The 20,758-nt window shown below is 44.1% G+C and overlaps 1 protein-coding gene across 22 annotated transcripts in view; it reads right to left on the bottom strand.

Annotated features, from left to right (window-relative positions):
* Positions 1-20,758, bottom strand: part of MITF (melanocyte inducing transcription factor) — a 183,009-nt gene that overhangs the window by 69,682 nt on the left and 92,569 nt on the right. For 6 of the 22 annotated variants that reach the window (XM_050957420.1, XM_050957422.1, XM_050957429.1 and 3 more), the window contains one exon: positions 19,295-19,359. The exons of 12 other annotated variants lie outside the window; for them this stretch is intronic. In XM_050957420.1, the coding sequence (XP_050813377.1) occupies positions 19,295-19,359 (65 nt within the window). Of the gene's footprint in view, positions 1-10,295; positions 10,473-19,294; positions 19,360-20,758 lie in introns of those variants that run through there. 4 more of the 22 variants (XM_050957436.1, XM_050957435.1, XM_050957432.1 and 1 more) reach the window with 3 other exon arrangements.

Raw genomic sequence — 20,758 nt, 5'->3', positions numbered from 1 at the left:
TGTCACACATTTTTTTATACAGCTGAGCTCACAATTTAATTATTACAATAGGTGGTATGGTCACCTGCTCTGAATGCCCACCAGCTTCTTATGAGAATCATCTTTGACTCTGACTCAGTAAAAGCAGGATGGACAACAACCCAGACCCCAACACCCCCTGCCCCGCCCCCTTCCACACATACACACCAAGACATGATAAGTGGATGTCATCAGACACCGGTCCCTCACAGACATCCTTCCCAGTAGTATACCAAATTTGGATCAGGACAGAACATCCAGGAGGTGCATAATGCATTTAGTGGCCTCTATGCTGCCCATCCAACAGCGTGAGGACTAACCCCTTGTACACTCCTGTGTAACTAATGAATTGTTTAACTCTGCAGCAGGAAAGCTTTGTAACAAAGGCCTGGTCTACACTACGCGTTTAAACCAATTTTAGCAGCGTTAAACCGATTTAACGCTGTACCCGTCCACACAAGGCCCTTTATATCGATATAAAGGGCTCTTTAAATTGGTTTCTGTACTCCTCCCCAACGAGAGGAGTAGCACTAAAATCGGTATTACCATATCGGATTAGGGTTAGTGTGTCCGCAAATCGACGGTATTGGCCTCCAGGCAGTATCCCACAGTGCACCACTGTGACCGCTCTGGACAGCAATCTGAACTCGGATGCACTGGCCAGGTATACAGGAAAAGCCCCGCGAACTTTTGAATTGCATTTCCTGTTTGGCCAGCATGGAGCTCTCATCAGCACATGTGACCACGCAGAGCTCATCAGCACAGGTAACAATGCAGTCTCCTGAGAATCGAAAAAGAGCTCCAGCATGGACCGCACGGGAGATACTGGATCTGATCGCTATATGGGGAGAGGATTCTGTGCTAACAGAACTCCGTTCCAAAAGACGAAATGAAAAAACATTTGAAAAAATTTCCAAGGCCATGATGGAGAAAGGCAACACCAGGGACTCAGTGCAGTGCAGAGTGAAAGTTAAGGAGCTCAGACAAGCCTATCAGAAAACCAAAGAAGCAAACGGAAGGTCCGGGGCAGGGTCGGAAACATGCTGCTTCTACGCTGAGCTGCATGCAATTCTAGGGGGGTGCGCCACCAGTCCCCCACCCCTGTCCGTGGATTTGGAGGCGAGGGTTGTAATCTCAGCCATAGCTGAGGATTCTGTGGACGGGGAAGATGACGAGGAGGAAGAGCTTTTGGAGAGCACACAGTACTCCGTTAGCCCCAACAGCCAGGAGCTTTTTCTCACCCAGACGGAATTACCCTTCCAGCCCTCCCAAGCCACTAGCCCAGACAGTGAAGCCATGGAAGCGACCTCTGGTGAGTGTACCTTTGTAAATATAAAACATGGTTTAAAAGCAAGCGTTTTTTAATGATTGATTTGCCCTGAGGACTTGGGATGCATTTGCGGCCAGTACAGTTATTGGAAAAGTTTGTTAACATGTCTGGGAATGGAGCGGAAATCCTTCAGGGACATCTCCATGAAGCGCTCGTGGAGGTACTCCAAGATCCTTTGCAGAAGGTTTCTGGGCAAGGCAGCCTTATTCCGTCCACCATGGTAGGACACTTGACCATGCCATGCATGTAGCAAGTAATCGGGTATCATTGCATGACAAAGCATAGCTGCGTATGGTCCCAGTGATTTCTGGCATTCAAGAAACATCCGTTCTTTATCTCGCTGTGTTATCCTCAGGAGAGCGATATCGTTCATGGTAACCTGGTTGAAATTTAGGAATTTAAGTAAGGGGACAGAGATGGCCATTCCTACTGGGCTGTTTACCTGTTGCTTAAAAGAAATCCTTCCTTGCACGTAGCCAAGCCGGGGGGAGGGGAATAGCGCTGAGCTTTTTTGCGTTTGGCTATCAGGGATCTTCCCTGCTACCAGCCACGCGGTGGGGGAGGGGAAGGGGGGTGATTAGCAGTGATCTTCCATGATACCAGCCATGCGGTGGGGGAGGGGTAAAGCGATCATCCCACAGAATTGGAGGGGGGGTGGCTTCTGCTGCTGCATGTTAACAGGAAAGAAGCATCACTGAATGGGATTTCTTGGTATTTGGGAAAGGAGGGCACTGTGTATATGAAGGCTGCAGAAGCCGAAAGACAATGGCTCACCATGGCTGCATGCAAGCTGAATTCTGATGCCCGGGCCTGCGTCTGTGAGATCTCTAACACCAGAGCCGCGAGCACTCAATATTAAGATGCAAAATGCAACCTTGTAGTGAAATCACACGTGCTATGTAAGGTGAATAGTGTTGTTCACTGTGAAAGAGTATAACCACTGTTCTGTAAAATGTATCTTTTTAAATACTTCTCTCTCTTTTTTCCCTCCCTCATGCAGCTGCAAATTTTTCAAGCCTCCCTACTTCATCCCAAAGGCTATCTCAGATAAGGCAGAGGAAAAAGAAGACGCGAGACAAAATGTTCTCGGAAATCATGGAAGTGACCCGCAATGAAAGAGCTCATCTGAATGAGTGGAAGGACGTGGTATCAAATTACAGGAAAGATGTCAATGAACGTGAGGATAGGAGGGACCAACGTGAGGATAGGAGAGAAGCTCGAGATGAGAGGTGGCGGCAGGAAGATCAGAGGTGTAGGCAGGAAGGTCAGCGGTGGCGGGATGCAATGCTGGGGCTGCTGCGTGATCAAACTGACATCCTCCGACGTCTGGTGGAGCTTCAGGAAGAGCAGCGAGGTCACAGAGTGCTGCTGCAGCCCCTGTGTAACCACCCTCACCATGTTCCATGTCTTCCTCACCCAGACGTGTAAGAACGCGTGGGGGAAGGCTTCGTGCACCTGCCCACTCCACCCCCGTGGATAGCCCAACCAAAAGGCTGTCATTACATTGAAATGTTTTTAGTGGCCTTTTCCTTCCCTCCTATCCTCCTCCCAAACCACACCCGGGATAACTTGTCAGTTCTCTCCCTCTTTTTATAATGAATTTTTAATAAAGAACACATGATTTTTAAAATGATTTTATTTCCTTAAGCAAGCTGTAATTGAAGGGGGAGGGTGGGTTGTTTACAGGGAATGAGTCAATCAAGGGGGGGGGGTTCATCAAGGGGAAAAAAAAAAAACACAACAGTTACACCGCACCCTGGCCCATGATGAAACTCATTTTCAAAGCTTCTCTGATGCGCACCACTTCCTGGTGTCCTCTTTTAATCGCCCTGGTGTCTGGCTGCGCGTAATCAGCGGCCAGGTGATTTGCCTCAGCCTCCTACCCCGCCATAAAGGTCTCCCCCTTACTCTCACAGAGATTGTGGAGCACACAGCAAGCAGCAATAACGAAGGGGACATTGGTTTCGCTGAGGTCTGAGCAAGTCAGTAATGTGCGCCAGCACGCCTTTAAACGGCCAAATGCACATTCTACCACCATTCTGCACTTGCTCAGCCTGTAGTTGAACAGCTCCTGACTACTGTCCAGGCTGCCTGTGTATGGCTTCATGAGCCATGGCATCAAGGGGTAGGCTGGGTCACCCAGGATAACTACAGGCATTTCAACATCCCCAACTGTTATTTTCTGGTCTGGGAAGTAATTCCCTTGCTGCAGCCGTTTAAATAGAGTTGTGTTCCTGAAGACGCGAGCGTCATGAACCCTTCCTGGCCATCCCACGTGGATGTTGGTGAAATATCCCTTGTGAACCACTAGTGCTTGCAGCACCATTGAAAAGTACCCCTTGCGGTTTACGTACTGGGTGCCCTGGTGCTCCGGTGCCAAGATAGGGATATGGGTTCCATCTATCGCCCCCCCACAGTGAGGGAATCCCATTGCAGCAAAGCCATCCACTATGACCTGCAGGTTTCCCAGAGTCACAACCTTTCGCATCAGCAGCAGCTTAATGATTGCTTTGGCTGCTTGCATCATAGCAGCCCCCACAGTAGATTTGCCCACTCCAAATTGATTCCTGACTGACCGGTAGCTGTCTGGCGTTGCAAGCTTCCAGAGGGCTATTGCCACTCACTTCTCCACTGTGAGGGCTGCTCTCATCTTGGTATTCTGGCGTTTCAGGGCAGGGGAAAGCAAGTCACAAAGTTCCATGAAAGTGCTCTTACATATGCGAAAGTTTCGCAGCCACGGTGAATCGTCCCACACCTGCAAAACTATGCGGTCCCACCAGTTTGTGCTTGTTTCCCGGGCCCCAAATCGGCGTTCAATGGCTAGAACCTGCCCCGTTACCAGCAGGATCTCCAAAGCGCAGGGGCCCACGGTTTGAGAGAATTCTGTGTCCATGTCCTCATCACTCTCGTCGCCGCGCTGCTGTAGCCGCCGCCTCCTCCTCCTCGTCTGGCTTTGCAGGTCCTGGTTCAGCATAGACTGCACGAGAATGCGCGAGGTGTTTACAATGTCCACGATTGCGGTATTGAACTCAGCAGGGTCCATGCTTGCCATGCTATGGCGTCTGCACAGTTCACCCAGGAAAAAAGGTGCGAAACAGTTGTCTGCTGCTTTCACAGAGGGAGGGGTGAGGCTGTACCCAGAATCACTCGCGACAATGATTTTTGTCCCATCAGGCACTGGGATCTCAACCCAGAATTCCAAGGGGTGGGGGAGACTGCGGGAACTATGGGATAGCTACGGGATAGCTACCCACATTGCAACGCTCCAGAAAATCGACGCTAGCCTCGGACCATGGACGCACACCGCCGAATTAATGTGCCTAGTGTGGCCGCATGCACTCGACTTTATACAATCTGTTTTACAAAACCGGTTTATGTAAAATCGGAATAATCCCGTAGTGTAGACGTACCCAAAGTAAATGTTATTTTGATAAACCATAAGATTCAGGATCTTTCTACAAATGCAGGAGGTGATGTCATTAAATTCCACCTACTGAAACTGACCAACAGACCCATCTTTTAAACTGACAAATCATTAAATTGGTTATCAATATTCTAACAAGTGTACTTCAGCATGGAACACAAGTAGATGGGTTTGTACAACAAATACATTTATGATCACCACAAGCTACTTTGATGAACCATAAACTGCCTGACTTTTATTTGCTATTTTGAGCCCTAGAGAAATTACTGATTACAGTTTAATGAATACAGTCCAAATTGTGTTTTCTGTCTCTATGGATGGCTGGAAGATCTGAATGACTATACATGTTACCCATAATGTAGATGATCAATATTATATAAAAAAGGACACTGACCTTTTTTTTTTTAAATTACATTATTCTAAAAACCCAAATTCCTTTACTATGTTACTAACATCAGATTATTAAAACCAAACATTTTCAGAACCTAATTTACCTTTCACTATTTATGTAGTTGGTTTAGGTCTTTATATGTGTCTCAGCTCAAACAAAACAAAAAAAAAATAGACTAGACAGTTTCTAGTCAGTCAATTTGGCTTGCAGCTTCTTAAGTGTCAACAGAATTTTGAACGGTCTTGGTTGCAAAGACTAATTTAGGTTGGATTCTTTTGTTTAAAACATTTCCAAAGAAATTTCTAATAAAGAGTTATGAAATATTCCTGTCGACCTTAGATTTAAAAAACTATTGTTACAAACCTAAATTATGGGCTAAGTTTTACTCAACCATGTCTCTATCTAAAAGCTTTTTCTGAAGAAGACACACAGTAATAATGTTTCAAAGAAATATGGATTGACATTCTTATTGCTTTGCATTTGTACAGCACTTAGCACAATAGGGTCCTGGTCCATGACTAGGCATCCTTAGCGCTACAGAAATACAAACAAACAACTCAATCTAAGCTCTTGAAAAATAAGGTCCTCATTTTCAGTCAGTATTCCGTGTTTATGGGAAATAAAACCTCCTATGTCTTTTGCCTAGAGTGGCACACAACCGATAACCCAAAGCATCTACATGGCAATCCAAACATTTAATATAACTCCCCAAGACACGGTCAAGAAATGTAAGGACGTCCTTCACAGATGTAACAGCCATTCAACAATTTTGACAGTATAGGAGATCCAAGCTGCAGCCATCACCTCTGGATGACTTGTGGAAAATGGGAGCAATCAACTAAAGTCCCTAAACAATCTTTATTTTTATCTAGTGAATGTGGTAAAAGTGATAAATTAAGGTAACACGCCTTTGTTTTCCAGTTTGTCCCACAATTTTTGACTAGTGAGAAAAGTGACAAGCCCAAACCCTTTCTTCACTGTTCCTTTTTTCATTTGTTTTGCTGAGCCTTTGAACTATCTGAAGCAGAGCTGTATGAAACACAGTGGTTTAAATTCACAGGAACGCTGTAATTTGTCCCCTCGTACTTGTTTCACACACTAATACTTATGTTTAGCTCTGGATCTGCCCTCCCCCTACACAGCACCAAGTTCTTACCCTTTTCCAGGTTGAAATGGTAGGCTGTTTGGGTGGAACCCACCCATACAATATCAATCTAGGATGGTTCAGAGCTCAAAACAGGTCCACTAGTTTTCTTGAACCACTAGGCCAGGGGTAGGCAATCTATGGCACACATGCCTAAGGCGGCACACGAGCTGATTTTCAGTGGGTCCTGGCCACTGGGCTCTGCATTTTAAATTTAATTTAATTTTAAATGAAGCTTCTTAAACATTTTAAAAACCTTATTTACTTTACATGCAACAATAGTTTAGTTATATAATATAGACTTATAGAAAGAGACCTTCTAAAAACATTAAAATGTATTACTGACACGCGAAACCTTAAATTAGAGCGAATAAATGAAGACTCGGCACATCACTTCTGAAAGGTTGCCGACTCCTGCACTAGGCAAACAGGTATAGAGTTTTGAGTTTGTAATTGAACTCAAAGCCAAGCAAGCAGAGGGTTTTATGTCAAAAGAGCTAGAGTGCATAAGTTTTGGAAGGGCTCCCCCTAGTCCCTGCAAGGATTAAATTTACAATATCCCTTCCTATTTAAAGTTCAGATCAACATGGCTTAAGATGTTTTAAGCCAAGGAATTAGAAAACAACCTATTCTTGCCACAGCGTCCAAGAAATGGATGTGTTTGAAATGCAGATAATAAAATCATTATTCTGCACAATACTCTGTTTTGTAAATAGCTCCAGACTGGCTAGCTAATTTGGGGCTAGCTCTTGAGCTTCCAGAAGTCCACAGTACTTCAAATAAGCAACTGATTGATAGAAACAAAGACATGTGAACCTTAAGAGATCTACGTAGAAAAGAGGTAATGACAAGGCCACAAAATGAGATTAGTATATTTCCATCCTGAAACGTTACTCCACACTCTTCTGGGTAAAAGAAGGGGTAGAGCTTTCAATGAAGGTATTAAAAATGCTAAAACGTGATCCCTGCCACATTACTCTACCAAAGGAGAAGACGACTGCAGAGGGCAACAGTTCAGAAAATTAGCATAGGTTACTAGACTTACCATTAGGCCATTCGGGGACAAAGATCCGATAAAACTTGCTTACCAGGAAGTTGTTACTCCTTTATAACCCTGAACAACGATGATAGGGCTTTCAAGAGACCCAAGTATCTGAGAAAAATCTTACTAAAGCTCAACTATTTAAGTTGGAGTGAGAGCAAACACAAAAAAGCGAGGCCACTTGCCACCCTATGCTCCTGTGATGACTTAAAAGCAGTCCAGCCTTAAAGGTTTAAGTAAGAAATTAGCCTAGCCAAAACTTTGTGTACAAAAATATCAAGCCAACAGAAGCAACAGAGATGGTTAAGCACAAAGATTAAACATTCCAAGAAATCTACTGAGATCTGTGTCCTTATGAGGCCCAGAGGTAAGAGAGAATGCACAGTTAGAAAAACTTGCATTTAAGGTCTTCCATTTAGCTGGTCCACACTGACTTAGGCCATGGCTACACTGGCACTTTACAGCGCTGCAACTTTCGCGCTCAGGGGTGTGAAAAAACACCCCCCTGAGCGCTGCAAGATACAGCGCTGTAAAGCCTCAGTGTAATCAGTGCCGCAGCGCTGGGAGCACGGCTCCCAGCGCTGCAAGCTACACCCGTAAGGTTTACGTGCAGCGCTGGGAGAGCTCTTACGTGGTTTACGTGCAGCGCTGGGAGAGCTCTCTCCCAGCACTGGCGCTCCACCTACACTCACACTTCAAAGCGCTGCCGCGGCAGTGCTTTGAAATTTCAAGTGTAGCCATAGCCTTATACAGAGAGTGCCTTATGTTCTGTACTGACTAGGAACACAAGTGGATATTCACATTGTTATTTCTACCTTGATCTCAATTTAAAACATTCATTTTAAACTGGAAATTTTTGTTTTATTTTGTTTGAGCCAGAGGTGTTATCAGAAGAGAACTGATAAAACCTTTCCCATTCATGTGGCTCTGATATTCTGTTTTTGATTAATTAAAAACTTCAGCACCACAAATTAATTTGTATTGATTCAGGTTTCAGTCTCTCTACATAGAGGAAAAAAATCCAGAATTAAGATTTCAGACCGACTTTGCACGACATAACCTATACTCGCATCAACGCCCCTTCTCTCTCTCTCACACACACACACACACACACACACACACACACACACACACACACACACACACACACTTCCCTACTCTATTGATAACAGTGAAGCTTCTGATTGCATCTTAAATGCCAGTGGATTTTGAAGGCTGAAGGCTATCCCATGAAAAAAAGATAACGAAGCACATTATAAAAGTTATAATAAGAGAGAAAAGATTGTTAGGAGAGTGATTTTGTACATAACAAATTACTACAAGGTTCCCTGTAGCACTTTGTACTTCATTCCTAAAACTTAATAATTGATTGTGGGTTATAGTGACACTTCACTCCGCAATTCTATTGGCTGCCATGGCTTAAAGTACCAATGGGGGGGGGGGGGAGTCTTGGCACGCTGCTACGTCCTTTCCTGCCAAGGACAGGGCAGTAAAACTGATAAAATTACTCTTATAATGGCTGATATAGGTCCCCACACCATACATTTCCTGCTGCTTTGATGCAGGAAACAGACATTTTCCACATTTGAAAATGACATGTTCATGAGATAGGCTGCCTGCTATTGCCCTTGCTTCGCTACTGATAGGAACACATCCTCCTCCCTACCCCTTTGTCCCTCCCCCAATGTTTTCTGTGTTCATCTCAAACTACATTTGCTCTGAGCTGCTCTCCTCCAACTACACCATTTAAAGTCCATCAAACAGTTGGACGTACTCTCAGTACAGTATGCAGCAAAACTGGTGTGTTCTACAGTGGATGCACCTGGGTGTTTTGTCAGCAGGTGCAGGATTAAAGAATCTTTCAAAAAGCCAGTTTGGGGAGGGGAAAAAAAATCTGCAGGTGAATCAAAATGAGTTTTTATAAAGAGACAAAAAAGAGTCTCACAAATAAGCAATTAACTGTTGAAACAACAGATGGACTTATCCAGTAAAGTATGGATTTTTTTAATTAAACATTCTACTAAATAGTTGTGTACTACTTAGTATTTTTCCATTTTTTTCTGCCAGTCTTTAGAACACACCTTCACAAGCTGTTGAACATAATGCTTTTCCATCTTAATGAAAACCTCTCTCATGACCTGAGAGCATTCAGTAAATAATTATTAAGCTTTGGCAGTGGCTTTTGCATGAGTCTTGACTTAATAAAATGCCATAAGTTGATTTGCTTGAATGCCTATTCACTTGGGGACACAGCTTTCAGTATTGTTTAGAAAGCTTTATCACCATATCTCTAAGCAGGGTAAATGTAAAGAGGCAATATCTAGAAGTTGCAAAGGTCACAGTAATAAAGGATTTTTCAGTTTGTATGTTAAAAGCTCAGAGGATAATTATAAGTTCAAAATACATAAAGGAGACTTTCAAATATACTGGGTAAAAATAATCACTATAAAATCATGTAATATTGATATCTGTTATATACTTCAGTTTAACCAGGAGATGTCAGTACACAAAACAAAAAAAAAAAACCACACCAAGATTTTCAGGAAAGGAAGATTTGCCATACATGTATATCTCTGTTCAGATGCATTAAGAAATGAGTGTTAGTATAATAAAATCAGTATAATAAATCAGAAACACAATTAATCATGTTATCCCAACCCACACAATACATTTATACCCTATATCGAACCCTGCTTTAGCCCAACCACCAAGTTTTGTTTAACAATTTCAAAAGTCATTAAAAACAAATTAAAGCATTTCTAGGTTCCCCCTACCGAAAGCTGCCAACGCTGTCTTAGCCAGTCAGACACAGCTGTTGTAGCTTCAAGCGAGGTGACAAGGACATGTTAACAAGCACAGTATTTTTAACTCTCAGAACAAAACCTCCATCACAATCAATCAGACAGTTTGTTCAGAGTGCTGTTTCTGAAATAAAGTCTCACTTACAGATAGAAGCTTTCAAAGGAGCATGGCATGAACATCTGAACTCTAAGAGCTTCCATCTTCCCCCCCTCTCCACCTCTTTAAGGTCTTCTGCAAGCCCTTGGAGAAGAGTGAAAGTCAAACTAAGTTCTGGCAGTGGATATGTCACTAGGGGTGGCTCCAGATAAGACCCTGGCAACTCCAATCCAAGCAGAGTTCTGTGCCAGAATGGTGCCCTAGCGTCTGTGTGCACCAACAGACCTGTTTAATCCAGCACCTACCTGGGGGAAAGAGCTGCTTGTCACAGTAAAATGAAAAGCCTCATTTAAAAGTGAATGGGAAGAAATTCAGAATCAGGGTTCCACAAGGTGTGATATACTTATTTCTTACCAACAACATGTTAAACTACTGCACACGAAGTATTTGATCAGATCATCCCAGAACAGTAGATACACATGCTGTGCCATGATTTGAAGAAATAAAGCATGGTTTGTAGCATTAGGGTCCAATCCCACAAACACCTATACACAAAAGTCACTATACTGCTCGTAGGTCCACTGACTTAATGAAACTTTAGCCAGATATTGGGGGAGGAGTGGGGAGAGAGAGATAAGAGATGCTACCGAAAGCAGCTATCCCCTTCACAAACTAATGGCCTGGCCACACAAGCACTAATGCTCACTCACTCTGCAGTTGGAGAGCACCGGCTGGCAAAGGATCCCCTAGCAACCAGGACTTTCATAGGAACTGAGCTCCTCAGGAGACCAAAGGGGCCCGGAGAAGCAGATGGGCCCAGGCGGGACAGCAACAGTAAGTGATCTCTATTTCTGCTGGCTTCTGGGAGATGAACCCCTTCTTGCTTCCACCATGGGACAAACTCTGTTATCCGGTAGAACAACTTATTGAAACATTGCGTGTGAAAGCTTGGAATTTACTGCTCCTTAGGCAAATGCAGCCTGTGTGGGGGAAGACAGGGCCTTTAAATATATATTTTCTTTAAAGTGTAAACCATTTCCACCTTCCAAGTTTAAGAAAAGGAAACCAGGTCCTCCTGGTGATAAGGATATTAGCTGTAACGAACACTGTAGTCAAAGCTATACGGATGTCATTAGTTGACTCCATTAGTACTGTTACAGAACCTATTTTAGCTGTGTTTGAAAGACAGAGGCAGAATCCCCAAAACAGAATAGAGAAAAACTGTTAGGTAAGATTGACTTCCAGCTTTCCAGCAATTGCAAGGTGTCAAAAAATAATTTTAAAAATGTAGCTGACTTTAGTTGATATTCTCCAATAAACTTTCAAAGCCATGCACCATGAGAACAAACTTACCTGTGAAAGAAAAGTGTATCTGCTATAAATTAGCTTTAAAGATTTGCCTTTCACTTGAAAGTCTTATTAGTCACCTTGTTAAAGACTTTTCAAAGCAATTCAGACACTACTTTCCTGTTATCAGTACGTACTGATAAAAAACAAGTTTGCAATAAACAGACTACACGCTACAATAAAAGCCAAAGGTGGTAAAATGGAGCAGCCAGCAGATAACACCGCCCTGATAATCTCTACAGTTTAGGAGCTTTGTAATGTAAAATTTACCTTCTTTATCTAGGTAAACAAATAGAAAGATAATCTTGTCGCCAATGAGGTAGACAAAACGTTTGTTAATTTCACCACACTACAACTTTACAACTGGTTGGCCCTAAACATCTGACCTCATGTCATTTAGTTAAAAGAATAAATGAGTTATGTTAATTATCACTTGACTCTTGGGACCTGTAAACTCACTCGTGTGAGCAGCCCCACTGAACAAAAAACAGGAATAACTCAAGTTGAGTGTTCTCAGTTTCTGCACTTAATTGTCATTTATCAGAACCTCTCCAAGGGGGAAAAAAGTTCACAGTGGTGTAAAAAGAACAGGAGTACTTGTGGCACCTTAGGCCATGGCTACACTTACAGCTGTACAGCACTGGGAGTTATAGCTGTCTTCGTACAGCTATGTAGGTAAAGCGCTGCAGTGTGGCCACATTTGCAGCATTTGCAGCGCTGTTGGGAGTGGTGCATTGTGGACAGCTATCCCACATAGCACCTCGTCCCATTTTGGCGCCGTGGGTTATGGGAAGGGGACGGAAGGGTGTGGGTCATTCTGCTTCCTGTCCCAACGCCCCATGGTGCATCGCTTCACATCCCAGCAGTGACAGTTTTTCCATCCACGTTTGGCGCCATCGTGAGTCTCTGTGCAGCGCGATTTCTGTGGGAAATGGAGCCCAAGCTGAAGACTTTGCTGATGACTGTCGCCAGCACATCACATTTGGCAGTTGAGCTATTCCTTCAGCTCCAAAATGACAGTGAGGAGTCCGACGATGATATCGAGTCGTCTGATGCGTGTGACACTAAATTGCTTGTGGCATTCATGGAAATGCTCAGCACCGTGGAACGCCGCTTTTGGGCTCGGGAAACAAGCACTGAGTGGTGGGATCACATCGTCATGGAAGTCTGGGATGACGAGCAATGGCTGCAGAACTTTCGGATGAGAAAAGCCACTTTCATGGGACTGTGTGAGGAGCTCGCCTCCACCCTGCAGCGCAAGAACACGAGATTGAGAGCTGCCCTGCCAGTGGAGAAGCGGGTGGCTATTGCAATCTGGAAGCTGGCAACTCCAGACAGCTACCGATCGGTCGCGAACCAGTTTGGAGTGAGAAAGTCGACCATTGGAATAGTGTCGATGCAAGTTTGCAGGGCCATTAATCGCATCCTGCTAAGAAAAACCATGACTCTGGGGAACGTGCAGGACATTCTGGATGGCTTTGCACAAATGAGTTTCCCTAACTGTGGAGGCGCGATAGATGGGACACATATTCCTATTCTGGCACCACCCCACCTGGCATCCGAGTACATTAATCGCAAGGGGTATTTCTCTACGGTTCTCGAGGCGCTTGTGGATCACCGCTGGCATTTCATTGACATTAACACAGGCTGGCCTGGAAAGGTGCATGATGCACGCATCTTTCGGAACAGTGGCCTGTTCAGGAAGATGCAGACCGGGACTTTTTTCCCAGACCGCAAGATCACAGTAGGGGACGTCGAAATGCCCATTGTGATCCTTGGAGACCCCGCTTACTCGTTAACACCTTGGCTCATGAAACCATATACAGGGAAGCTTGACAGGAGCAAGGACCAGTTCAACTACAGGCTGAGCCGGTGCCGAATGACTGTGGAGTGTGCTTTTGGCTGTTTAAAAGGGCGCTGACGATCTCTGTACGGGAAGCTAGACTTGGGGGAAAGCAGCATCCCTGCGGTTAAATCCACGTGCTGCACCTTCCATAATATTTATGAAGGGAAGGGTGAAACATTCAGTCAGGAATGGACCTCCGAGGTTCAACGCCTGGAGGCTGAATTTGCATAGCCAGAGAGCAGGGCTACTAGAGGGGCCCAGCACAGGGTTACAAGGATTAGCGATGCCTTGAGGGAGGAATTTGAGGCTGAAAACCAACAATAATGTTTGGTGCCTTGCACGGGAGTGAAGTGCAGTGGTTACAATAGTAGGAATCTGTTTTTCCTAAAATGATTTGCAGTGCATGCTTCTTTCCTGGGCTATGGTATCTTTCACTTTCTGCAATAATAAAGACTGCTTTCAAAGACAAGAATTCATTTATTGAAAAGAAAATAACTTTCTTGACAGACACACATTTTGGGAACCTAAAAGGGCAGGGGGGGTAGGGTGGTGAACTGTACAGTCACAGATTTGAATATGTCCTGTCCGGAGTGCTGTGCAATGACTGCTGCACTTCAGGATGAAAATACTGCATGGCGATGGGGGTTGAGTGCAGAGGGTAAGGGTCGTAGTTCTCAGGACTGGTTGGTGAACGTACAGGTGTTGGGGGCAGCTGGTGGTGGTAAGAACCTGGATGCTAGGGAAGGGGGTTTGGAGCTGTCATTGGGGCACAAGGGAAAGAGCTCTGGGATGGGGGGGTGAGGGGGGGGCCGGCACGGTAGTGCTCTGCCTGCATGGCTACAAGTGACTGGATACAGTCCGTTTGGCACGCCAGGATGCTTATCAGCTGCTTTTTGCTTTTCTTCTTAGCCGCTGCGTTTCTCTGGTGGAGCATGCTTTCCCTTTGTCTCCAGCCCTGCAATTTTTTACTCTCTCTGGCAGAGTGATCCATTACTGCTTTAAGCATGTCCTCTTTGATTTTTCGCAGCTTTTTCCCGAGGTTTTGTAGCCTCTGCCCAGTGGATGATACGGGCAGTCCAGTAGTCAAGGACACTGTTCAAAAGACAAAAAGGGAAACAGTTAAAACAGGACACAGGCTGCACTGTTTATAATCTCACCCAGACCAGTTATTCCCACACAGTGAAGGAATTAACAGTCTTCACTTTAGCATACTTTTCCCATACCAAACAGAGCACACCTAACCCACAGGAGGCAGGAAATGGTGAGTAATGATAGCTTCAGGGATGTGCAGGGGTTTCTGTGCCTTGGGGAGAGCAAAATGCTGCAGGGGGCATCTACACTGAACACTCTCCCAACACTTTCCACAGGAGTTAATCCTGGAAGATATCTCGCTGCTGCGGGTAACCTAGGAAGAGTGGGAGGGTCTTCTACAGCAATGCAGATTCCGCCCTGACCTCTATGCAGCTTGCCTGTGTGTAGCAATGGTCCCTCCACTCCGCGCAGCACAGTGGTGTGGACGCGTTAGCCTGACTGCGACAAGGACCACAGTGGCTCTCCCTATAAACTTGCGCAAGTGCATTGCCCACGCTCTGGCTGAAACTTTTGAAGAGATTACCGAGGCCGATTACCACGACGTGATAGACCACATCGATGGGCTATTCCACATCTAGGCATGCATGCAGCCATAACCCCCCCTCCTCTCCCGAAACATTTGCATCCTGAAACTAAAAGCTGCTTACCGGGAACCCGCTCCTCTGCTTGTCCTTCTTCAACTAGTTCCAGCTGCTGCGACTGGCTACCTTCCTCCTGGCTTGAGAAGAGCTCCTGGCTGCATGCCTCCTGGGACTCCGGGGTGTCTCCCCCCAACCCAGTACCCTCACTCTCGGTTTCCTCAACCCCCTCCCCTTCCCCCTCCTCCTCTCCTTCCCCCTCCTCTAACCCCCCTGCCGCCCCCCCGCTCTGAAGTGTCCATCGTGGTCGTCGGATTGGCAGTGGGGTCATCCCCAAGTATCGCGTCCAGCTCCTTGTAAAAACGGCAGGTCGTGGGGGCAGCACCTGAGTGGCGGTTTCCCTCGCGAGCTTTGCAATAGGCACACCGCAGCTCCTTTACTTTAACCCTGCACTGCACCGTGTCCCGGTCATGGCCCCTTTCCAGCATGGCCCTTGAGATCTGCCCATAGGTATAATTCCTACTGCTGGAGCACAGCTGTGACTGCACAGCGTCCTCACCAAAAACACTGATGAGGTCCAGCAACTCGACATTGCTCCATGCTGGGGCTCATTTACCACGTGGAGGCATGGTCACCTGGAAGATTCACTGATTGACTGCACTCCACACCTGGCTGAGCAAACAGAAAGGGGATTTTTAAAATTCCCGGGGCATTTAAAGGGTGGGTCACCTGAGCCCAGGGCAGCAGAGTGCGAACTGATGAGCAGAGTGGCTGAACAGGCATTCTGGGATACCTCCTAATATCCTGGAGGCCAATTATAGCGCTTTTGGTGGCCACACTTGCGGAGCAGCGCTGCATCACCAGCGCTGGAATCCTTATACCACAAGCAGAGCAGGAGTACAGCCAGCGCTGCAATCAGGGAGATGCAGCGCTGTATGTGCCCTGCAAGTGTGGACGGTGAGTAAGTTGCAGCACTGGTGGTGGGCTTACAGCACTGCAACTCTCCAGTGTAGCCAAGGCCTTAGAGATTAACAAATTTATTTGAGCATAAGCTTTCGTGGGCTACAGCCCAATTCTTCGGATGCACGGAATGGAACATATATTGAGGAGATGTATATACACATACAGAAAGCATGAAAAGGTGGGAGTTGTATATACACATACAGAGAGCATGAAAAGGTGGGAGTTGTCTTACCAACTCTGAGAGGCCAATTAAGTAAGGGAAAAAAACTTTTGAAGTGATAATCAAGATAGCCCAGTACAGACAGTTTGAAAAGAAGTGTGAGTATCACTTCAAAAATTTTTTTCCTTACTTAATTGGCCTCTCAGAGTTGGTAAGACAACTCCCACCTTTTCATGCTCTCTGTATGTGTATATACATCTCCTCAATATATGTTCCATTCCATGCATCCGAAGAAGTGGGCTGTAGCCCACGAAAGCTTATGCTCAAATAAATTTGTTAGTCTCTAAAGTGCCACAAGTACTCCTCTTCTTTTTGCGGATACAGACTAAACACGGCTGCCACTCTGAAACCTGTTACAGTGGTGTAGTAATTCAGGAACTAAATTCCTCTGTTCATCCTGGATTCTGTGTTTACTAACTTAACTTGTTAAAACCGTGTTTGATAATTTCTAAAGAATTCAAAGGTTCCCTAAATCTCATCATCTCTTTACACACATGACATCCTGGTTCAGTTGTGTTGAACAAACAGGACTTTTAAAAGTGAGAAAGGGAAATACTTATGTAAAACTTGATTAAAGAACCACAAACAACCACAATAATGAAAAATCACAATGCAAATTCTGTGCTCCGGTACTTTTAAATCTACTTTCTCATCAATGTGTGCACCTTATTAACAGTAGTACATGTTACATACATGGAGAAAACAAGCCCTTGCATTTGTAGAGACAATTCTAAGATCAAAGTGATCCTTATTATACAACATACAAACTTAGTATTGCCAAATCTAGCTATGATATTTGGTATGTTCTTAAAGTCCTACTTCCTGGAGGCAAGCGATTATGCAAACAGGTCACGAAGAAAAAAGCAGGTGGGGAGGAAAGAACAAGAAGCCAAGAAAAGCTTAATAACAAGATTAAAACCTAAAATCAGAAAGCAAACAAAAGTAACCTCAAATTAGTTTTTTAAAATATTTTTAAGCCACTCATGATTTTGGGGGCCTGACTCATTGCTTCTGAAGGCTTGGGGTTGGCCATTCAGCTAATTCTGAAGCCCTGTATCTGAGTCCTTCCATTCCTATGCCCATTGCAAAGAGTGCAGCGGAGGGGAATGCGCAGCAAACGTGGTTAGCCATGATGCCGTTGTGGGCATACGTCAGCGCCCCATGGAGATTACAGCAGCTGCACACTACTCTAATTTACCTTGGACTGCCGATAGTCTCCTTGCACCTGTGGGCAGCCATGAAATGCTAGCTGGCCACACACCCCCTCCTTCCCCTTGTACAACAGGTCAAGGTTGTAAGGGGACCATGAGAGTGTTGAGTATATTGTTCGGCCAGCTCTATGCCAGCTGGGGAGTACTCCTTCTTTGGGGATATTCCTTGGGGAGATCTCCTTCCTTTAGCCATTACTTTATGACATTAGAAAAAGAAAAAAAAGAAACCCCAGTGGTAACACACAATCAGGTCAAGGTCTCTGGAGTGTCTACTCGTCTCCAGGTGTCAGTAAAAAGGACACTATCAACTTAAATGTAACTTGAGTGTGCAACTTTTTCCCTTTAACTTATTTTTCCTGCAGGTTAATTGCTATAAACTGGAGGAGAATGAAGGAAAACTTTCATGACGCTTTTCACTTGCTTTAAGTATTTAGCAGCAATTTGTTTAATCAGCTTTACTGTTTCTCCTACAGTCAATTTGTATCCCATTTGTGTGCGTCTTTCATGCAGCAATAAGGAAGAGAAAACACATTTTTAAAAAAATTCAGAAATGTGATTGTAAAACCCCAAAAGTTAGCTAAGGGGCAGGCATAGGGCCGGAAACATATTTTTGGTATCATTTTAATGCTTATTATTTATTTAGACCATACCATAAACTTACATGGTGCTTTATAGGGGAAAAGAGCAATGAAAGGAAGACATGTTAATCAATAAAGCTAAGAAGTCTGAAATTGGAAATTCTGATTCTTCTTCTACGGAGGCAATAAGGAAGTGAAAAAGGAGGAAACTGCCCTAGAGAAGAGGGCATTGGCAGACAGCAAGCAAAAACAAGTAGACTTTGAGAATTAGCTTTAACCATTGAGTTCAGTGGAGAGGCTCTCATATACTTCCGTGGAAGTTTGATTGGATCTCTTGTGTTAGCAGAAGACTCTGTGCATTTAGAGAAATACAGGTAAAGTATACAATTAGCCATGTTGCCTAACACCATGCTAACATATAAATCATCTCTCTCAAGGCCAGAGGGGACCATTATGATTATCTACCCTGATGATGAGATGACTTCTTGCATAAATACAACTCAAAAAACCCTCACTCAATAATTTCTGCATCAAATCCATAGCTTCTGTTTGAACTATGGCATATATTTTAGAAAGCCATCTTGTCTTGATTTAAAGGCTACTAGTAACAGAGAACCCACCACAACCCTAGATAATATTTAATTATCCTAATTTAAAACTCTGCTCTTTACTTCATCTGAATTTGTCTAGCCACATGCACATAAGGAAAAAAAAGGTATTAAATTAACTCTGCAGACTACTACATCCAATTAAAAAAAAAATGCCAGAGGATGTTGTGAAGGCCAAGACTACCAGTACCACAGGGTTCAAAAAAGAACTAGGTAAGTTCATGGAGGATAAGGTGCATCAAGGACTATTAGCCAGGTTTGACAAGGATGGTGTCCCTAGCCTCTACTTCCCAGAAGCTGGGAATGGGCAACATGGGATGGATCACCTGATTACTTGCTCTGTTTATTCCCTCTGAAGCACCTGGCATTGGCCACTGTCAGAAGAAAGGATACTGGGCTAGATTAACCTTTGGTCCGACCCAGCGTGGCCATTCTTATGTTCTAAATTATCTTTTAAGCCAGATATTTCATTTAATTAATTAAGCCACATCACATTTTAAATAAATGTATGAAAGCAAGGTTTCTGCATTATGTTTCTGGTAAACACCAAGAAGATAAATGGTTTATGAATGGATACCCTGGAGTCAATACAATGAACACTCACTCACTCATCGATATAGCAGAAATAAGGTTGCATGTAAATAATTGCCCGGTTTCATTCTGGGACTCCTGCAGAACAAAACAAACGGATCAGTTTCGGAGCATGTGTGAAATGTGAGTTTACATATTAGAACGCCTGATCTTTAGAACACAGTGAAGAGCAAAAACTGATCATTACAAAAAATACATTTTAAAAATATTCCTGTTTCAGCTCAAAAACTGGCTTGATTTCAAGCAAAAAAATACTGCGTTTAACAGTTGTGTCATAGTACTGATTCAGTTTCATCGAGTTTTAGCAAAATGTAAAGACCTCAGATTTCAGTCTTTTCTTAACATCCTGCTCAGGCCTACACAGGGTGAAGCAGATATGGAGCAGGAACATCTCTCCTTAACCTTCTTCAAAATGCATGCACCTACTGACATTTTTAAAAAGCAGCCAAATTGACCAAAAGTATTTACTAGACACTTAATCCTCTCTGGTTGCTGACAGTATCACCCTTGAAGGACTATTTCTATTCAGAGTTAGGGGTATATTTGCTGAGGAAAGATTGCCAACTCCTGAATCATATAAACAGAAATGAAAGCCAGAAAAGATTTCATTGGACTCTGAAGTTCACATCTGCTTTAGTTACTGTGAGAAAAGGCAGAGGCAGGGATTTAGTTTATAACCTATAAATCCTGCAAGGACTTGATCACAAAACCTTGGTGTGAGAGTTCAGGATTAACTGGGTTAAAATATTTAGATCTTGTTTATTTAGCACTCAGGACTATGGCACATTACCTGCAGAAGCAGTCACACTGCAGGGGCTCTCTAACTGGGGTTTGGAACACCTCCATTTCTGTGCAAACACAGGCACCAGTTTTACCATGAAGAGATCAGAAAGGCCCCATGGCTTCTCCATCACCTCCTCTCCCTCTGAGAGGAAAGATAAACGTCACCTGTGCCCATCACTGTAGTATCCAAGACCCTGATCTCATCTTCACTCATCCCTTATTCTTTACAAAGAAGAGCTGGAAGGGATAGAATTGGGATCCCCTCATCTTCTCTCAGTGAACATAAATATGGGACTAATGCTGCAAATAGTCACTGTGACAGTCTGTAGCCCTATGTCTATCCTTTTCTCAAGGCTATCATTTTGTACAAACTATGCCTTGAGATATCATCTGAAAACTCACAATTTGCTGATTATTATTGTCCTGGTTAAAGGTGTGTGGTAACGCTGTATGTAAAGTTATAACATTCTAATGTGTGACATTACTGAGACATGTTCCAAGTTTAGAAAAGCAGCCAGCCGCAAACCAGAGACAAAAGGCAAACCGATGCCACAGCCAGGTGTCAATGAAATCTTGGACCATCACCTGGTTGAGTGGCCATTCTTTGGCAGGAAAAAGGGTATGAACGAGAAATTTACATCTTGGAAAAGTCCCCACAGACTTTGTCTCCTGAACTTCAGTTGGAGAGGATTCT

Source organism: Gopherus flavomarginatus, chromosome 6, assembly GCF_025201925.1.
Source record: "Gopherus flavomarginatus isolate rGopFla2 chromosome 6, rGopFla2.mat.asm, whole genome shotgun sequence".
Classification (NCBI taxonomy): Eukaryota; Metazoa; Chordata; order Testudines; family Testudinidae; genus Gopherus; species Gopherus flavomarginatus.
The sequence above is the reverse complement of the archived record's forward strand: the minus strand, read 5'-3'. Positions and strand labels throughout refer to the sequence as shown.